Source organism: Microtus ochrogaster, chromosome 21 (assembly GCF_000317375.1).
Source record: "Microtus ochrogaster isolate Prairie Vole_2 chromosome 21, MicOch1.0, whole genome shotgun sequence".
In the NCBI taxonomy this organism is placed as follows: domain Eukaryota; kingdom Metazoa; phylum Chordata; class Mammalia; order Rodentia; family Cricetidae; genus Microtus; species Microtus ochrogaster.
Window position 1 is genome coordinate 13,380,966 of NC_022022.1, and position 20,200 is coordinate 13,401,165.

Below are 20,200 nucleotides of genomic sequence, written 5' to 3' on the forward strand. Positions count from 1 at the left end.
AAAAAAAAAAAAAACAAAAAAAAAGATAATCTTAAGGACTCCAGCGCACGCTTTCAGTGGGGTCTGATGGGTAGGCCTGGCGATTCCCATGGTTTTATCTGTTTCTGGTGTGCTGGGAAACTAGAGAGAGAAACCCAGCTTCCTACTCAGGGCGGTCACAGAGGTGACATCCAAAGACAGCTGCAGCTACGACGAGCCGAATTCCTACACTGACAAAACAGATACAGACACAGTTGCCAGAGTACAACGTAAGGACATGTCTGAAAAGCCTAGAGGAGGTTTGTGGAGTAATCGTCTGGAATCAGAAGCAGGGGTAATTAAAAACCATCAGTGTTCAAGCAGGAGGTAGCAATCCTGGAAATGATCATGTGTGGAGTCAGAAAGTCATTTCTAAGTCTGTAAAACTGGCAGGAAGATTTAACCTTTTTAACATATGTATGCTTGAGAGGTTGATTAGATAAGACTTTCTGACTAGTGAATGTCCAAGCTACCCTCATTTGTTATCTGTTCACTCCTGCTAGTCCAGGGCTGGCTCTGGAAGACTGTTCTGTTTTGTTTGAGGTAGGGTCTTAGTATATATTATGTAGCCCAAGCTGGCCTGGAATTGGCAATCCCCCTGCCTCAGCTCCTGAATGCTGGGATTGAAGTATGCATCACCATGCCTTATGATCTATGCTGTGAGATGTGGTCCTTTGGAAGTACAAGAGCCCTGTCTTAGTTACTGTTCTGTTGCTGTAGAGATACCATGGCCAAGGCAAGTCTTACAAAAGAAAGCATTTAATTGGTGCTTGCTTAGGGTTGCAGAGGGTTAGTCCCTCATTATCATGGTGGGGAGCGTGGTGGCAGGCAGACATGGTGTGGGAGAAGTAGCTGAGAACTTCTTGATCTCTATAGGCTGCAGACTGAGAGAGACAAAGACAAGACATGGGTTGGGGGGCGGGGAGAGAGACAGAGATACTAGCCTGGAATGGGCTTTTGAAACTCCCAGTGGCCCACCCCCTCCAAGAAGGCCACACCCCCTAATCTTCCCAAACAGTTAATCAACTGGGAACTAAGTGTGGAAATATAAGAGCCTGTGGGTGGGGCTATTTTCGTTCAAATCACCACAAGCCCCTACTTCAGCCTGTGGGTGAATCCAGGCAGAACAGCACAGCCCACAGTGATGAACAGCCTGACCTCTAGGGACAGATTTTCCTGATGTAAAACTCAAATGGTTTGATAGCCCTGGAAAAGTTATCGAACCCCTGTGAGCATCTTAACTATCAAATGAGAAGATGAAGGAAGAATAGAGTGGAAGGAGGTGGGGGCGGGGTGAAGAGGAGGAGGAGGAAAAGAGCAGCCATGGCTACAGCCTGTGCAGTATCAGGCTGGTCAACATTCTAACTCTCATGGCGGGGGCAGGGCCAGGAGTGGCCAGCCCTGAGGTACTCTTGACAATTGATGCCTCTGGGTGAGAGCAAGGCGGTTTTTTGGTTTTTTTTTTTCTCTTCTTTTGCTTGCTGTTGTTGTTGTTGTTGTTTAAGGAACAACAACAACTTGGAAGTGGAATACACTCCAAGGGATGAACACAAGCTTAGGTGCATATGATCAGCAGAAATTGAACTCTGTGGGGTATTGTAAAAAAAAAAAAATCAAAAAAGAAGACAGGAAGGGATGAGAAAGTGATGGTGGGGTCTGGGAGGAGTGGGAAGGGAGTACGCTCAGAATACATTGTATGACATTCTCAGAGAATTGATAAAAATATTGTTTTAAAGAATAAAAGAATGTAAAACTACATTTTTTTTAATGTTAGACCAAATAACTTTATGAAAGAATGGAGACGTCAATTAAAATCCATGCTAAGAGTGTTGTGCTCCCTATTCCAGGTGTTGCCACATCTGCAAACTTCCTGGAAGAGTCATGGGGATCCGAGTGCTCCGTTTCTCCCTGGTGGTCATCCTCGTGTTACTGCTCGTGGCTGGAGCTCTGACCAATCTGCTCCCCACTGTCAAAGAGGACAAGATGCTCAGCCTGCGCAGGGAAGTCAAACCCCAGAGCACAGCCGCCCTGGACTCCTTCACTCTCGTCATGCAGACGTACAACAGGACGGACCTCTTACTGAGACTCCTGAACCACTATCAGGCAGTGCCCAATCTGCACAAAGTGATCGTGCTGTGGAACAACGTGGGCGAGAAGGGACCGGAGGAGTTATGGAATGCTCTCGGGCCGCACCCCGTCCCTGTCCTCTTCAAAACACAGACAGCCAACAAGATGAGGAACCGACTCCAGGTCTTCCCCGAGCTGGAGACCAACGGTGAGTCAAAACTGGGCTCTGCAACTGACAGGGCGCGTGTGGGTGGGCAGACGGACTGCTGACTTTTAGGGGAGTTATCGTTTTAAAAAAAAGCACTTTGAAACACTTAAGCGATTTCCAGATTTCTAACAAGCAGTTTCCTAGGGGAGGGAATCACATGCATCTTGTAATGATAACAAAGAGGGTAATGTTAAAATATTTTTCAAAGATATGCCATGTGGCATAGTACTTGCAGAGTGTATATTAATTCACTAAGGAAAAGTCGTAAGATGACTGTCCCAGCCAGGGTTACTATTGCTGTGCTAAAACACCATGACCAAATGTGACTTAGGGAGGAAAGGGCTTATTTTGCTTACACTTCTACATCACTGTTTATTATTGAAGAAGTCAGGACAGAAATTCAGAATCTGGAGGCAGGAGCCGTGAAGGGGTGCTGCTTACTGGCTTGGTCCCCATGACTTGCACAACTTGCTTTTTTATAGAACCTAGAACCATCAGCCCAGGGAACAGCACCAACCACAATGGGCCAGACCCTCCCTATCAATGACTAATTAAGAAAATGCCCTAAGAGCCTGCCTACAGCCCAGTTCTATGGAGGTATTTCTCAGTAGAGGCTCCCTCCTCTCAGGTATCTAGAGCTTGTGTCAAGTTCGCATAAACCCAGCCAGCACAGCCTGCACAGTTTATGCTTAATGTATTTGTATCACTTTCTTCTTCCCATGTGTAACAGTTTCTCCAGGGTAGGATGTTCTTAAAAGAACCTTGGCTGTATTTAAGTGTTCGTTTCTGGTTGATGGACTATAATTGCATGTTGATATTTCCCCACAGGGAAATACCCTACGAGACAGATCTCTCTAAGGATACATTTTTAATTTACTAATTGGGTTCAGAAACACTCAGTTTGAACTGTATGTGTTGACGCAACTGTATCTTCCTGATTTTTGTATTCATTTCCAGACTGTTGAATGTATTTTTTTTTTCTTTTCCATTGCAGCAGTATTAATGGTAGATGACGACACACTCATTAGTGCCCAGGACCTTGTTTTTGCTTTCTCAATTTGGCAGGTAATGTTGCTCTATCTTTTATGACATTGTACGGGTAAAGTTTTTATCTGTGTAATACCTAACCAGGGCAGCTTAGTTTAATATGGAGGCCACTAAAACCGTATAGGCAGTAAGTATCTAAACCATAGCTGAGATTGTCACAGGCCAGTCAAGAGCTTCCGAGCTTAATTAAGACAACATGAAAATTAGCTTCCCATTTTGGTGTAGCAGGAAGCAAAACTGGAATTAGCTTCCCAAGAAGAGTGAAGGGATCTGGCACAGCCAAACTACAAGGCAGAAACGTTTTCCCCAGACCATTCGTGTCTCAAATGGGAAATGTTTTTGTGTGTTCACAATATAAGAAACTTGTTGTAAAAGGAAGCATTCATCGCCTCAACAAGACTGCATCCTAGTGGAGACCGTGGTGAGAAATTCTGAGGTAATAATGGCGTGTGTGTGCCATTGCGGTGGCAGGTGTTTGTTTTGGCGTGGTTTTTCCTGCAAGCCAGCTTGAACAATCAGGCATAAATTGCTTGATAGCCCTCCCCTCCCCCTCCCCACTGAGCATACACCAGTGACAGCTGAGCTTTACAGGCTGCTTTATGAACTGCCGGAATCCAGAACTGTGGGCAGGTCTTCTGATTAAATACCGTGCTATCCCGGATGGTCAGGTTCGCAGTAAATCCTCCCTCAGGGCCACGTGGGACGTGGAGGGCAGGTGGTGACAGTGCCCTGCCGTCCCAGCCTTCCAAAAGCTGCAGTTTTTAATTTCATCCCTCGCATATTGATTAACGAATTGTACCTTTTTTTTCTACATTAACAGTTTTTTTTTCCTGTCCTGTAAATAAAATCTTTTTAGGCAAAAAGTTGTAATATAATGTTTCAGCTATGGGATTTCTACTTAAGGTTAAAAAAAAAATCAGTCTACCCTAAATATAAAGATACAATCAGGTATAGTGTAAAGATGTGATTTGTTAGAGCAATGAACTATAAAGAAATATAAATCATATTTTAAGTTTTAGACATAAAATATCAAAAAACATACAGGAGTGTCTGACTGTGTGGTCAGTGTCCTGCATCTCTTCATAATTTGGTGTGTGTGTGCATAAGATGGCGAAGACAGTCACCCATGCCTACACATGTCTGTCCCTGTCCCACCTTGGTTCCTTCCCCTGGCTTTCTCCAGAGGGTGAGAATTTTCAGTATTTGGTCGACGGAATGGTTCTTCCTTGGAGCCTACTAACCTTTATCCTCCACCCATCTGTCACCTGAGCATCCTCTCTGTCTCCAGCAACTCAGTGATCACTAACCTCAGTGCACCCACCTGCATCACCCAACGGCCTTGTTTACAGCCTTCCGACCTCTGCAGGCGTGGTGATCCCCACTCCCATGTGTGAATACCCTCACTGTACTCTGAGCTCCTTGAAATTTAATTCAGCCTAGACTGTATGTGTGCGTGTGTGCTTGTATGTGCTTGTGTGTGTGTTTGTGTGTGCATGTGTGTGTGCTTGTGTGTGTGTGTGCTTGTGTGTGTGTGTGCTTGTGTGTGTGTGTGCATGTGTGTGTGTGTGTGGTGTGTGTGTGTGGTGAGTGTGTGTGTGTGTGCTTGTGTGTGTGTGCTTGTGTGTGTGTGTGTGTGTGTGAGTGTGTGTGTGTATATGTGTGCACACGCACCTGTCCCTTGCCTGGTCAGATAAAATTCAAACTGGGTGAGGTTCACATTATTCGTGAGAATGAATTAAACTTTTAAACTTTCAGTCCTGTAAATTCAACATTTTCTTTTGTTTGCTGGTTTTTGTTTTACCTTTAGGAAGTCCTTCCTTAATATGATTGTTTTTGCTACTATCTATTCTTTCATCAAAGATCCTATATCTCTTATCTGTATGTGTATGTAAATATGTAACTTATGTTTTACTTTTTTAAACTCACATTAAATTCCTTTTTGAAAAGGAAATATCTAAATCTGAAAGGGCATAAAATTTAAAATTTTAACAATATTGAAATTGCTTAAAATCGGTAGTGACTTTCAAGAACATTAAAATCAACACAGGAAAAAATAAATATTGAAAAGCAATAAAAGTCAGCTCTATGGATATATATATGTTTATATACACATAAAAGATTAGAATAGTTTTTCAAATGATCACTCAAATCTTATCTCCTATAATAATATTCATGTGATCAACTTTTCTTATTTGTTTTTTTTTTTGTTTTTTTTTGTCTTTTGGGTTTTTGCTGTTGTTTTGGGGTGAGGTAATTTTTGGTTGGTTTAGTTTTTTGAGTCAGGGTCTTTCTATATAACCCTGCCTGGCCTGGAACTCACCCTGTAGACCAGAGTGGCCTCGAACTCACAGAGGTCCGCCTGCCCCTTCCTCCGGAGTGCTGGGATTAAGGTGTGTGCCACCACACCCATCATGATCAACTTTTCTTACAGCATACTTTAAAGGACTAGACTCCATGGTGACTAAAATTTGTTAGATCAGATGTTATAATCAGGGGACTATTTGTAATAATTTTTCAGAGAGATTTTGGTTATGGTGGAACTTAAGCTTATCAGAAGACAAAGTTATGAGGTTGTCCAGAATTAGAGGAAATTGGGGTGTTAACTAAGCGGGGGGGGGGGTATGTAGAAATAAGGGCAAGTTGACAAACCAGCCACCTCCTCTGTAATAAACGTTTTGTCTATGTCTTCTCTAAAGAAATGTCACACTAATTATTCCTTTCCTCCTCTCCTCAGCAATTTCCTGATCAGATTGTAGGATTTGTACCTAGAAAACACGTTGCCACTTCTTCTGGTATTTACAGTTATGGGGGTTTTGAGCTGCAGACACCGGGGCTTGGAAACGGTGACCAGTACTCCATGGTGCTCATCGGCGCCTCCTTCTTCAGCAGCAAGTACCTGGACCTCTTTCAGAGACAGCCTGCAGCCGTCCACGCGCTGATCGATGAGACTCAGAACTGCGATGATATTGCTATGAATTTCGTGGTCTCCAAGCACACCGGGAAGTCTTCGGGGATATTCGTGAAACCTATAAACATAATCAATCTGGAGAAAGAAACCAATGGCTATTCTGGAATGTGGCATCGGGCGGAGCACTTTCTGCAGAGATCTTACTGCCTAAATAAGCTCGTTCATATCTACGACGGCATGCCCTTAAAATACTCCAACATTATGATTTCCCAGTTTGGTTTTCCATATGCCAACCACAAAAGTAAAATTTGAACCGGAAACAGTCAAAAACAAACCCGGAACACCGGTAGGTTTTTGAATGGCTTTTCCATGCTGTGTAATTGTGGTTTTCAAGCAACACCATGAACTTTTGTCTAGTCCACAAGTCTCTACAATAGAAACAAAACAAAACAAGAAACATATGCAGTATTTCTAGTATATAAACCACATGGACTGCAAAAGCCAAGAAGTCTGTCTTAGCCAGACAGGCCCGTTTGTGAAGAGCTTTTGTCCAAGGTTGTCACTCCTTGGTCGTGATATTATTGTTTACATCTCGAGACTGCTCTCCAACTTGTTTGAGCGAGCCCTGGCATCTGCCTTAAGGACCTACAGCAAGCTACTTCCAGGACCAGACTCAAAAGAGACCCTTTCCAGCTTTTCAGTGAAGGTTGATTGTTTTTATCTGAAGCCAGAAATGCTTCTTCAGCTAATGCCTGCAGTATAGGGAAAAGCCATGTAAAGAGAGTGTGGTCTTGAACCCATGTCAAGAACCAGGAAAATCCCCAGTTGCCAGTGTCCCTTGTGGCCCTTCTAACCAGAATTAACTGTGCCTGGCATGGTTTTGACGAAAGTGTCAGTGCTGGTAATTCTGCTGTTAAGCTTCTTGTGTCTGGGGGCGGGGGGTGGGGGTGGGGTGTGAGTTTTCACGTCTGACCAGTCTAATTGTTTGCTTGGTGTTTCTGTGAGCCTACCCTGCATGGATCACTAAAATGTGCAGCCAGCCCATGTCTCTCCTATACAACCTATATGCAACAAGGAGTAAATGTGTCACTGCAACCTGTCACTGTGTGTGACCATGAGAATGTACGTTCTTTCTGACATTTTACAGAATGTTTAATACATAGTACTAAAGACCTTCTGAAAGAATCGTTAAGTAGAAGCAACAGAAATTAAAGACCTTAGTATCAAAAACCTTTATTATTAAAGCGTATGCTATCCTGTAGACATTTAATAGCTATGTTACACAGAGATGATTGCATCCAGAACCCTGGTTTTTGTTGGTATGTTTTTTTTAAGTCCCAAGGCACTATTCATCATGGTAATCCAATTATATAGTTGCAAATAAATAAAGAACTGAGCCATCGTATGAGAAGACTGTGGGATACCCAGTTGTTCACTGTTCCTATCGCTATCACCCGCTCTTTCTCATGGGAAACCGTGTGTCTGTGACCTGTCTGGTATTTTTATAGTTTGTCCTTGCTCACCGCTCCTCCATCAGGCCTCTGTGTGTCACCATTCTTCTCTTTTTATAAGGCCGACGCATTTTGAAAGGTGTGAAAAAGCAGAACAATGGCAGCTGAAGCTGCCCTGTGATGTCTTCCTGCTGTCAGCCCAGTGTCTGTCTAACAACGGAGTGTATATGTGTGTCTTAATGCAATATATTTTTGAAACTTGACCTCGTTAAAAGTCATGCTTTCTCCAAATTTGGCGGTAATTTTTTTTGCCTCTTGGTAGTCCACTATCCAATAAATAAACTTTAACTCTTCCAGTGTTCTGTGTTAATGACTGAGCGGGCTACTTTTGTGGTGCCTTACGTATTTCTCCGTGCTCTAAAATACTACTGACGATGAAGTTGAGAACTTGATATATATTCACCCACTGGGAAACTATTCCTGGATTTGATTTCCTATCGGTGTTTTAAAATTGAAGTACATCATTATAGCATATAAACGGTAACATGGTCTCACATATTATAGAGTAGTCAACAAGAGTACATTTTGGTCTACACACGACCCCTGCTCTGTGGCTTGCTCCCTACGGCCATCTTCCCATGAATACCTCTTACTCATGCCCTCATGATTCAAAAATCACTTGTGCAGGCTCAAAACTACACCCATGAAACAGTGTATATAGCTCAGGCGTGAAGCCTGCAGGCTCTGCCTTTAGACTCTGGGCTCAAATCCTTGCTAGGCATCTCATTATTTAAACAGTCCAGTATTTCTTCATTTTTCTTAAGTAATGCCTATATACTCTCAAAATTGGGACTCAGAATAGGTTAATATTCATGGTTATATTGGTAATTGCTTTCGAAGAATAAGATAGTATGCTTGGATAGAGTATGGTGGCTTCCCCATTTCAGAAGTTGTTGGGGTGGTCATTGAAGGTAATGTTGGGAAGCCCAGCATTCACCAAGGGGGATACTGAGAACATGGTCTGTGCCATAGTACGCAGGAGCCATGGGGATTGTTCCTTGTTTCCATTATTTTCCCTTATTTCAAATACTTTTTCCCTTTGTTTGTTTTAGAGACAGAGTCTTCTATAACCTAGGCTGGCCTCAAACTCATGGCCCTCCGGCCTGAGTCTCCCAATTTCTGTTTTACAGACATGACCCATCACATCTGGCCAGATGCTTTTATTCTGAACATGAAGGCAATACATATTTGTTCTGGCACTGTTGGCATAGTCACAGCAGTGCGAAGAGATTAAAAGATCCAGATATGGTGGCTCACGTCTGTAATCCCAACACTCAGAAAGCCAAGGCAGGAGAATTCGGGTGAAGAGCAGACCCACTACAGAATAAGACCTAAGATTTGTGTGTGTGTGTGTGTGTTGAGAAATATTTAAATTTCTGAGAGAAACAGTTAAAAATGATCATCCAACTAATAATGATTTGATTTGTAGTTCCAGAACAATGCTGTGGGATGTCCTTTTGTGTGTGTGTTGCTTTTATTGGTTGATGAATAAACCTGTTTTGGCCAATGGCTTAGCAGAATAAAGCCAGGTGGGAAATCTAAACAGAGAGACAGAGAGAGAGACAGAGAGACAGAGAGAGAGAGACAGAGAGAGACAGAGAGAGAGTAGGCAGAATCAAAAGAGATGCCATGTCGCCGCCAAAGGAGTAATATGCCACACCAGTAAGCCACAGCTTTATGGCAGTAGACAGATTAATAGAAATAGGTTGATTTAATGGTTAGAGCTAGCCAGCAAGAAGCCCAAGACATTGGCTAAACAATTGTAATTGATAATAAGCCTCAGAGTGGTTATTTCATAAGCAGCTTTGGATACAGGCAGGCAAGTAAAAAGCAGTCCAGGGGGACCAGCAGGATGGAAAGTACTTCTAGCTACACTACAAGGATAACCCCAGCTAAGACTCCTAGCAGTAGTGGAGGGGTGCCCAAACAGATGTCTTAATAGCGTGGTTTCTTGGTTATTTTATTCTGCGTACCATGATTCTGCAATCAGTTAGAATGTTCCCATGTCACCTGCCTTCTTACTCTACAATAATGGGTAGATAAACAACCCCGCCTTTCTCCCACATCTGGGAGCATATCCTGTGATTATTTCCTTAACATGAAGTCCATCGAAAGTGAGCACCTGGATCTACGTAGTGATTTTTGTCTCGTCTTTTTTAGGGGTTTTGATACACATTGCTAGACTCCTCCAGACGTGTTGCCATGGTGACACTATTAATAGCCTATCCGGGGACACCTGTTTCCCATCAGCCTTCTCCACTTCACCATTTCAATTCTCCTGTCATCTACTTATTCCACATAAGATGTTGGAGTGCTCCAGGGCTTCAAGGGCTTCTCTTTCACAGAACTTTAGGTTGAGAAGGCTGAAAAAGTGGTGAGGAACTGACAGCCAGAAGGCCGGTAGAAGCTTTGGGATGCTTTAGAAAGGCTTCTAGGAACGACTTCAAGGTTGTTGTGTGGTCACATAATTCACTATCCTATACAGCTTTTGTCTAACAAGACTCCCAACTTTGTTACTCCTCCACACCCTGGTTTATTCACCCCCAGCCTCTCTCCTTTCATAAACATAAAACCCCATTATTTTCCAACTCATGCTTGCATTGAGTCTTGACCCTCCTTAATTCCCTTCTCTGCAGGGTAAGGCTGAAACCCCTGCCCTGAAACTTCACACGTTGTGCTTGGTCGGGAAGGAACTTGGCCATGCTACAGGAACAAAAGGATTCTTTCTCGCCGTCACAGACAAAGGGCAGTGCAGCCAAGAGGTTGTTCTTTAAAGTTACGAAGTATGGTTGTATCAAAATTACACTGTACAGCGTGAAGAAAGAACAAATTCTGCAAGTACCAAAATATATATTAATAAGCCCACTGCAGCAAAGGTGTGTGTGTGTGTCTGTGTGTATGTGTGTGTGTGTGTGTGTCTGTCTGTCTGTCTGCGTGTTTGCTGTGTCATCCAGGCTGGTCTTATTTAGTTTATTATGTGGGCTAGTCTTCAGTTTACAGTCTTCCTGGCTCAGCCTTTGGTCTCTGGGATTATAGTCCTGAGCTTCATGCCTGGATCCAGAAGTATTTACCTAATTAGGAAGTGACTCTTGGACCTCTTTCTGTACCTCAGCATTTCATTTATTTCTAAGGGAAAATAAAAATAATCCCAATTGGGATTTTTAAAGTAGTTTTCTTTTTGTTTTGTTTTGTTTGAGCACAAGAAAGCAACTTTATTTCATACCGGATGTTAACCTGGACCGATTAACAGTGTGTGTGTGTGTGTGTGTGTGTGTGTGTGTGTGTTTATGTGTGTGCATGTGCACACGTGTGCATGCTGGCAATTTGGAGAAATAGTTTTGGTTGTTACAACTCAGGGACACTCCACACCTCTGGTATGGTAAGGATGGTGTTGCTGAGTATCTACCAATGAGCAGGCTACATTTGACCGTGACAGCGCTGAGAAAAATAACCTGCTTGGCATCATTTCGTAGGCCATTTGGTTATTACCTACACAGCATGCTTTCTCACTTGTAAGTGGCATTCTTATGTGTTGCCCGTGTGGCGATGCCTGCGTGAATGAAAAGCCCAAGGAGAAATGTATACGTCTGGGTTTGGAAGACGTCCCAGTGTGATGCTGTGAGCACAGCCCCATCAGAAAGCCACCAAGGTCTCCCGAGAAGCCTGATTCCGACTCGCCAGTCCCCTCTCTTCTCCACGTTCCCCTTTCCATTCCTACATCAAGAAACACACAACAGTTTGTTTTTCTGAGAAGGACTTGGGAAAAAAAATTGATATTTTGGAAGCATCAGATAGCAGTGTTACACAACACACTGTGTATTCAAATAACACATCTCGAGTTTGAGAAAGCTGGCACAAAAGAGTTGGGGAAACTAAATATAAATTTTAAAGCATGTTTGTACGTATAATTTTTTTTTTGGTTTCAGTCACAAGCAATACACATCTAATGAAGGGTGCTAGACTGTGAGCATCAGGGAACTCTTTTCCCCCAGAATCTTCCAGGTGCCCAAGTTATTTAAAGTTATTTTTCTCACCTTCCTCATTTATAAAAGGGGAGCAAACTAAACGATTAGTAAATTTCTTTCCAATTGTAAAATTTGACGCCCCTAAGTCAGAGTGTTGATTCAGTTGGTCTTAAAAAGTAGCAGCTAGGGGTCAGACGTGGAGCTAAGTTAGTCGAGTGCTCATTTAGCATGCACAAAGCCCCGGGTTCAACCCTTGGCACAGCATGAACCGCTGTGTGACACACTTACACTCCCAGCATGCAGAGAGTGGAATCGAGGGATTCCAGGTCATTCTTGGTGACAAGGCACATCTGAGGCTGCCCCAGACTATGTGAAGCCCTATCTTAAGCAGTAGCAACCATATTTTTTTTCTTTCTGGCAAGAGAAAATACTACACTAGAATATCCACCTCTTGAAACTAGGTTCCTTCACTCTGCCTAGGCCCATCTGTCCGGAGCAGTGTCTCTAAGTGGGTTCTGATTTAAGCATTGCTCGGTGCCATAGTGTCTGAGGGTGGAAGGTCAGGATGACAAGCAGACCTGGAGAGGCTATCTTTGAGGATACTCCTTAACACCATTTCTGTTTATAGTAGTGGTTCTCAACCTGTGGTTTGCAACCCTTTTGGGGGATCAAAGACCCTTTAACAGGGTCACCCCTGGCCATCAGAAAACACAGATGTTTACATTAAGACTCATTACAGTAGCAAAATTATAGTTATGAAGTAGCAATGAAAAGAATTTTGTGATTGGGGGGTCACCACAACATGAGGAACTGTGTTAAAGGGTTGCAGCATTAGGAAGATTGAGAGTCGGTGGTTTATAATGTGCCCACAGGCTTACTCTGAATCAAAAATTTCTGTTTACAACTACTAATGTTTTAAACCGAGAACGCAAATACAGGTTTTGAAGACTAAAGTAAGGTCCTACTTCTAAAACACATTTTTAAAAAAATTGACTTTCTTACCAGCAGGTGTCAGTGCAGCCTGATAAACTAAGATTTCTGTCATTTAGCTGCCTTCCAGTAAACTTAGCAAAGCTTTAGACTAGCAAGGCTAAAGCCCACTGTCCCCGCCTTTGCTTCATGAGTGGATATTAGCCATAAAGCAAAGGATAACCCGCCTACAGTCCACAATCCCAGAGCAGCTAGGAAACAAGGAGGACCTTCAGAAAGGCGTATATGAATTCCTCTGGAAAGGGGAAATAGACAAGTTCTACTTAGTAAATTGGGAGTATGTGGGGGTGGGTGGAGGGTGGAAGGGAAGTGGGGAAGGGAAGGAGAGCATGAGGGATCAGGAAAGTAGAGTTGAGGAGGGACAGAGAGGGACAGCAAGGAAAAAGATATCTCGCTAGAGGGAGCCATTATGGGGATAGCAAGAAAATGACACTAGGGAAATTCCCAGGAATCCACCAGGATGATCCCAACTAAGAAATTAAGCAAGAGGAGAGAGGGTGTCTTAGCTGCCCTTCCCCTGTAATCAGACTGATGATTATCTTAATTGTCATCATAGAACCTTCATCCGGTAACTGAAGGAAGCAGATGCAGATCCACAGCTAAGCACTGGGCTGAACTCCTGGAGTCCAGGAATAGAGAGGGAGGAGCCATAATATGAGCAAAGGGGTCAAGACCATGGTGGGGAAACACACAGAAACTGCTGACATGAGCTGTGGGAGCTCTCTGACTCTGGATTGACAGCTGGAGACTCTGCATAGGACCAAACTAGGCTCTCTGAATGTGGGTGACAGTTGTGTGGCTTGGGCAGTTTGTGGGACCACTGGTAGTGGAACCAGTATTTATCCCAAGTGTATGAACTGGCTTTTTGGAGTTCATTCTCTATGGAGAGATACCTTACTCAGCCTAGATGCAGAGGGGAGGGCCTTGGTCCTACCTCAAGTGATGTGCCAGACGTGGTTGACTCCCCATGAGAGGCCTCACCCTCTCTGAGGAGTGGACAGGGATGGGATGGGAAGAAGATGAGGGGAGCAGAAGGAGGGGAGGAAGAGGGAAATGGGGTTGGTGTAAATAAAAAAGATTGTCTTAAAAACTTAAAAATGAATTTAGAAAAAAAAAAAGGTCTTCAGTGAATATAGAGAGACTAAGGAGAGACTAAGTTAGGGCGAGTGGGCTGGCTCCGCCAGTAAAGGCGATGGCCACTAAGCCAGATGACCAGAGTCCAAGCCCTGAAAGCCGCATTGTGGAAGGAGACCAACTATGTAAATATTTGCTGACCTATGCTTGTGTGCCGTGACAGGCCTGCCCTCTCCCACAGTGAACAAATAAATTAATAAATATGTTATGAAGTTATGACGAATCCCAGCCTAGGGTGATCACATTAAATAAGCTATAGAATCCATTACAGAATTTGTGCAATAATGAGGTTTCTCAGTCAAATCAAAGGCATGATTTAGACACAGAATTCTGTCTGACAAGGGGTCAGAGTAACAAGGCTTTAAAACTCACACATCCCAAACAGTAGGAACAAGAATTCACTTATCTCTGGCAAGGATAAGTCTTGTTAAAAACACTTTTTTTTTCTAGTAAACAATAAAACACAAACCATGTGCTATTGCTTGCTGTTAGAATGCAGTCTTTTGCCTTTGTCAAAGTTTTATTTTTCACAGTAAACGTTCACTCGTTAATTGACATATGTTCAGTGTATTTTAATGCTAGTTCCCCCCGCCTTTACATTCGCCTGTGTCCTCTCCTCTCCCACGCTCTCTTTTCTTCCCCTCCCACTTCCAGGCCCTTGAAAACCTGACCCACTGAGTTTAATTAGAATTGCTCGCATGTGCGTGGTTCTGCGGTCGTTTGTTGAATCGTGAGAAACTTTGTGAGCAGCCACACCTAAGAAAGGGGCTCTCCTTCCCATAGCGGCCATTAGTTAGCAACAGGGCCCCAGCTAGAGGGTCTCATGAACTCAATGCCCTACCACAGCAGAAGTTTTAAATTTAGCTACAGACAGACAGCAGGAGTAGCACCTCCTCCATGCTGACCCCAGTCTACACTTATCCCTGTTGGTAAGGCCTGCAGTGTAGATTCTTGGACCATCCACAGGATGAGGCTACAGTAAGCCATGTTCACATACGTAACTTGTTTATCCAGTAAGGTTTGTGCAGCCGTCCCGCTGCTGGCTTCAAGGCTCTACTCTTCCTTTTAGGTAACAGCCCATTCCCTTTTAAGTGTTAGTTCATGACGATCTTAAGAAAACCACTCTTGGGGCTAGAGAAATGGCTCAGCAGTGAAGAGCACTGACTGCTCTTCCAGAGGACCCGAGTTCAATTCCCAGCACCCACATGGCAGCTCACAGCTGTCTGAAAATCCAGTTTCAGGGGATCTGACACCTTCACACCAATGCACATAAAATAAAGATAAATAAATCATAAAAAAAGAAAACCACTCTTGTTAGCCTCAAGTGAAATTAAAGATACATTTGTCCAAAGAGTTTCTATAACAAAGATATGAAGTACAGAAAGTGTGCTACAACAGGGATAACGGTAGTTATATGGCGGGCAAAATTACTTTTGGAACACAAAAGTCCATGTGTCTTCTCAAGTGAATCGTGTACCCAGGTATGTTGGTGAGCATCTGTAATTCCAGTACTCAATAGGTCAATGCAAGAGATTTGTCACAAGGATAGCGTGGGGGGGTGGGGGGGACACGACATGCACAGTGCATTCCAGGTCAAAGTGTGACATAGTGAGAGCTTTATCCCAAATATAACAAACTAAAGAGGACTACAAAAACATGAAACATGCATTTACCATAAGGAATGTGTATAAAATTACCTTTGAAAAGCAGAAGACGTTGTTTCTTACGCAGTCAAGCATGCATTCATCTTATAACAGCACCCAAGACCTCAGTATTTACCAAGCAGATAGAGATTTATGTGTGCACACAGAAACATAAATGCTCATCAAAACCTTGCTCATAATCATAAAGAGCCAGAAGCAGATCTGAAACCAGCAAGACTGAGTGGAGCAGCCTGCCACTCACTGCCCCTGCCACTCATTGCCCCACCCCCGAAAGGATCTGCACCAATGAACAACTCCCTTCCATCTAGAGGGGCCGAGGAACACAGAAAGCAAGGAAGCATAACACCCTCAAGAAATGCAAAGATTCTGACAAAATACTTTGAAGGGGGAAGGGAGAAAACGATGTAACTATGTTATAATCTCAAGAAATAAAAGAATTTTTTTTAAAAAAAGAAATTGACAAGGGGATTAAAAACGCTCTTGAATCAAGTAAAAATGGAAAGACATTCTCCCCAAAACTATCACATATAGCTAGAGTGGCACCGAGAGCTAAGTGTATGATGACTGCCTCTTCTGGGACTGGAGACGTAGCTCAGGTGACAGAGTGCTTGCCTAGCATGCACAAGGTCCTGGGTTCAATCCCCAGCACCACATACACTGGGCAGGCTGGCGCAAACCTTAGAAAGTGGGGGAAAGAGGATCAGAAGTTCAAGACCACCCTGGATAAAGAAGAGAAAAGACTTCAAATGAGCAAGCTAGCAACATGACAAAAGCAAGGAGAAAACCAATCCCAAAACTCAAGGCAGCAAAGGAATAATATCACAGTAAATAGATAAAATTGAGGCTAAAGAACGAATATCAACAAAACCAAGACATTATATTTTAGCTGGGTATGGTTGGTGGCACAATGCCTCTAACAATTCTATGTGTCGGCCTGGTCCACAGAGTGAGCTTCAGACCAGCTGCGGCTACACGGTGAGACCTTGCCTCAAAACAAAACAAAAAAACCACAAACAACAACAAAAAACAAAAGATAAAATTGATAAAATTGACACACCTTTAACGATTAAGAAATAGACTGAAAATACATCTATATATAATATATAAATATGTATATATATTTCAAAATATATTTGAAAAATACAGGCAGTAAATGCAAAGACTGTCAGGTGGGATTTTATTGGACTAAGTTGCTTATGCATAACAAAGAAAACAGTCTTTTTCTATCTTTATTCCATGGTATGAAAGGCGCATACAAGGTGAGGGAGAACTGCCAGGGTAGGAGACTTGTATTCAGAGACTGCATGAAACCCTGGCACTCAACAGAAGGCCAAACAATCCAGTTTTTAGAAGGGCAAATGATCCGATGGGCATTTTGCAAAAGGAGGATACCCAATGATGAGTGAATGTATGGAAAAAATTCTAAGCATCTCTAAGAGATCAAACCACAATGAAATATCTTCTCACCCCAGTTAAAACAACTAAATAATGAATGACTTGCTATAACAGCAAACACACACACACACACACGCACGCACACACACGTTGGTGAGGAATGGAGCTCTTAGTAGAATGTAGTTAATATGGCTATTGTGGAACCCAGTACAATTTCCCTCAAACAAGCTAGAAACAGAACTACCACAGGGCGCAGTTCTGCAACTGAGTGGATAACTCAAGAAAATTAAATCAGTGTATTAAAGAGGAATCTGCTTTCTCTTGGTTGCTGCCACACTCTTCTGCCAAAATTAGTCAAACTGTGGAATCATCCCAAGTGTCCATCAGTAGATGAATGGGTAAACAAATATGTTATTATTCATGCTGGAATACTAGTTAGCCACAAAAAGAGGGAAATCCAAAATTTGCACAACATGGGTGGACCTGGAAAACACTGTGTTGAGTAAATACATCAGGCACAGAATGACAGATATCTCTTCCTCTCCCTTGTATGTGTGTGTGTGTGCTAAAATTTGACTTTGTATAGAATAGGAGCAGTGAATACCAGAGACTGAGAAGGTTCGGGAAGAAACGATTAAAGCGAGGGTATAGCTTGTACAGGGTTTCTGTGGGTAGGCTGAGTAGTCTCTAGTGTTCTGTAGTCCAGTAGGATAACTGTGGTGGCAAACAGCTAATTACATATTTCAAATTAGCTAGTAGAGAGACTCTTGAATGCCTTCAACACAAGGAGATGATTAATGCCAGAAATAATGGGTAAGCCAATTGTCACGCTCTGATCATTACATTTTGTTTAAATGTACCGCGATGTCACACTGCACTTCATAAATATGTACAATTACATGTCAAGCTTAAATGTGCACACACAGAGAGACAGACAGAGAGACAGAGAAAGAGAGAGAGAGAACTGAAAATAGTCCAATTTTCTGTCATCTGTTAAAGGATAAACATATTGTGATTTACTCATTTTGTAAAGGTTACTTAGAGTGAAAAAGAGTAAGCTACTGATATTTGTAGCAGCAGGGCTGAATCTGCCAAGTGTTGAGTTAAAGGAGAGAAGGCAGACATAAGGCTACGTTCCATATGATTCCATGCACATGGCATTTTGGAAAATGTAACGCAGATCAGAGTTCACTTGGTCCTGAAGATGGAATCAACTACAAAAGGATTCTGGGAGTTGATAGGACTATTCTAAATCCTGATGGTGGTTATGTAACCACACGTACTGATCAAAACACAGAGAACTGTGCATTTCCAATGGATGGATTTCGCTATATGGAAAATTCACAAACTCCACTTCAATAGCTAAGTAAAATTCCACAATCGGCCAGCAGGTGTCATGCATTCATTTATGAAAAACAAAAAAAAAAAAAAAAACTCATTGCAAAATGCTTTAAAACTCAATGTTTGCCTAATATTTGCACCCACAGTGATCATCAACATTGTATCTTGAGACTAATGACGGAAGGAATGAAAATATCCTAAATATTCCACTTGTTCCTCAACCTAACCAAGGATGCTAAAGTCATCAATATAGAGAACAAAATGTCCTTCACTCTGCTTAAGGTTTCAAAGACTGATAAAAATGCAGGAACAGCTTTACAAACGTTACTTACCCAATCTGGGCAAACTCGATCCTTTATTGGAATTTCCTTTCTTCTCAATGTCACCTCCCAACAAATGTCAGGGAATTCACATGCCATAAAACTTTGTCCTGAGCAAACTCCCATGTTGTCTCGTAATTTCCCTACAAGTCTTCTTTTTTTGACTACGGCCCTCAGATGATAAACTGCTGCTGGGTTCCATGCTAAATAGCAATGCAGCCTAGTACCCTCTGCTCAATAACGCTTGTGAGCGGCAGAAAAGTGACTGGGCAGTGATTAAATCAGTCTGACATCCTAAGGCCAAGGGGAAAGCAAAGGGTCCAAAGACTGCTCAGAACAATGACAAACACTAACTCATGTGGCTGTTTTCCTTGGAGGAACATGGGGTGATGGTTGGGTCTTACCGAGGGAAGCAAGGTCAGCAGTACACACAAACAACAACACATTAACAAACACGCATGACTTCCGTTAATGAACTAGCAGGAAGTCTTAACCTGTTCCTGCCAAATACTTTCGGAGATATCTAGGGGCTTCTTAAATAATGTTTACTTGAAAATACATAAATACTATAATTTCATAAAAGTGATACTTGCAGAAATCTGGGAAAACTTCAAAATAATATAAAATGTATTTATAGTTTCAAAATTATTATTATTTAAGGGGCTTGCATATATCATTACGAACACATCCAAGTCAGAGAACAATTTGGGAGAGTGGTTTTATCACTCAGCCACGTAGGTCCTGGGGATCTGATCCAGGTCATCAGGCTGTTGCAAGTGCTTTCACCTGCAAAACCATCTCACTAACCCCAAAATGTACTTTTGATATTGTAGGCACTGTTAGCTTCTGTAGTTTCCTCTTTTCCCCCAAACTATCAGTGCAAACACTAAATTTAGTTTAGAGAAATTAAAGTTGTAGGGTTTTCTTTCTAAGCACAGCTTTAAACCTGACTGATGTGCCACTGGAGAGAGCTAAGGACCCCAAGTTCCGAACTGTGAGATGGAGGGAAGGCGGGCGGTGGGGAAGAGGACGGATGGGATGGAAGCAGAGGACTTTGCTTCTGCAGTAGAGACCACCCTCCTCCTCCTCCTCCTCCTCCTCCTCCTCCTCTTCTTCTTCTTCTTCTTCTTCTTCTTCTTCTTCTTCTTCTTTTCTCCTCCTCCTCCTCCTCCTCCTCCTCCTCCTCTTCTTCTTCTTCTTCTTCTTCTTCTTCTTCTTCTTCTTCAGAAAGTTCAGTGTCTGCTCTTTTTTGCTTACAAAGCTGCCAGTATCAATGATCTAAACATTGTGCTTTACTTCTTTCTTATTCCCAAACATAAAAATGTCGGTGTTTCCCAAGCTGGTTTATCCCTAACATCTCTGATGCTTACCTTCTTCTCTCAACTCCACCATTACTACCTCAGATGTCTCAATAGCTGTCAATCACTCATTGCTCACAGTGTATGAGGCACAATGCAGGGTTTTAACATGTTGTCCTATTTAATCTCCCTGTCATCCCAAGGGTAAGAATAATTATGCCTATCACACAAATATAGACACTGAAACCCAAGGGGGGTAAGAGCTTGTTTAAGGCGGCCTTGGGGGATCTAAATGGCAGAGCCAAGACTAGTAACATTCTGTCAAACCCCAAAG

General features: G+C 42.6%; 1 protein-coding gene across 3 annotated transcripts in view; it reads left to right on the plus strand.

Moving 5' to 3' along the window:
• The window catches only part of Extl2 (exostosin like glycosyltransferase 2), a 20,906-nt gene extending 12,854 nt beyond the window's left edge, over nt 1–8,052 (plus strand). For all 3 annotated transcript variants that reach the window (XM_005357175.3, XM_005357177.3, XM_005357176.3), the window contains 3 exons: nt 1,866–2,293; nt 3,288–3,358; nt 6,075–8,052. In XM_005357175.3, coding sequence (XP_005357232.1) covers nt 1,866–2,293; nt 3,288–3,358; nt 6,075–6,560 — 985 coding nt within the window. In that variant the 3' untranslated portion in view covers nt 6,561–8,052. The remainder of the gene's footprint in view (nt 1–1,865; nt 2,294–3,287; nt 3,359–6,074) is intronic.
• Nucleotides 8,053–20,200: the final 12,148 nt, after the last annotated feature.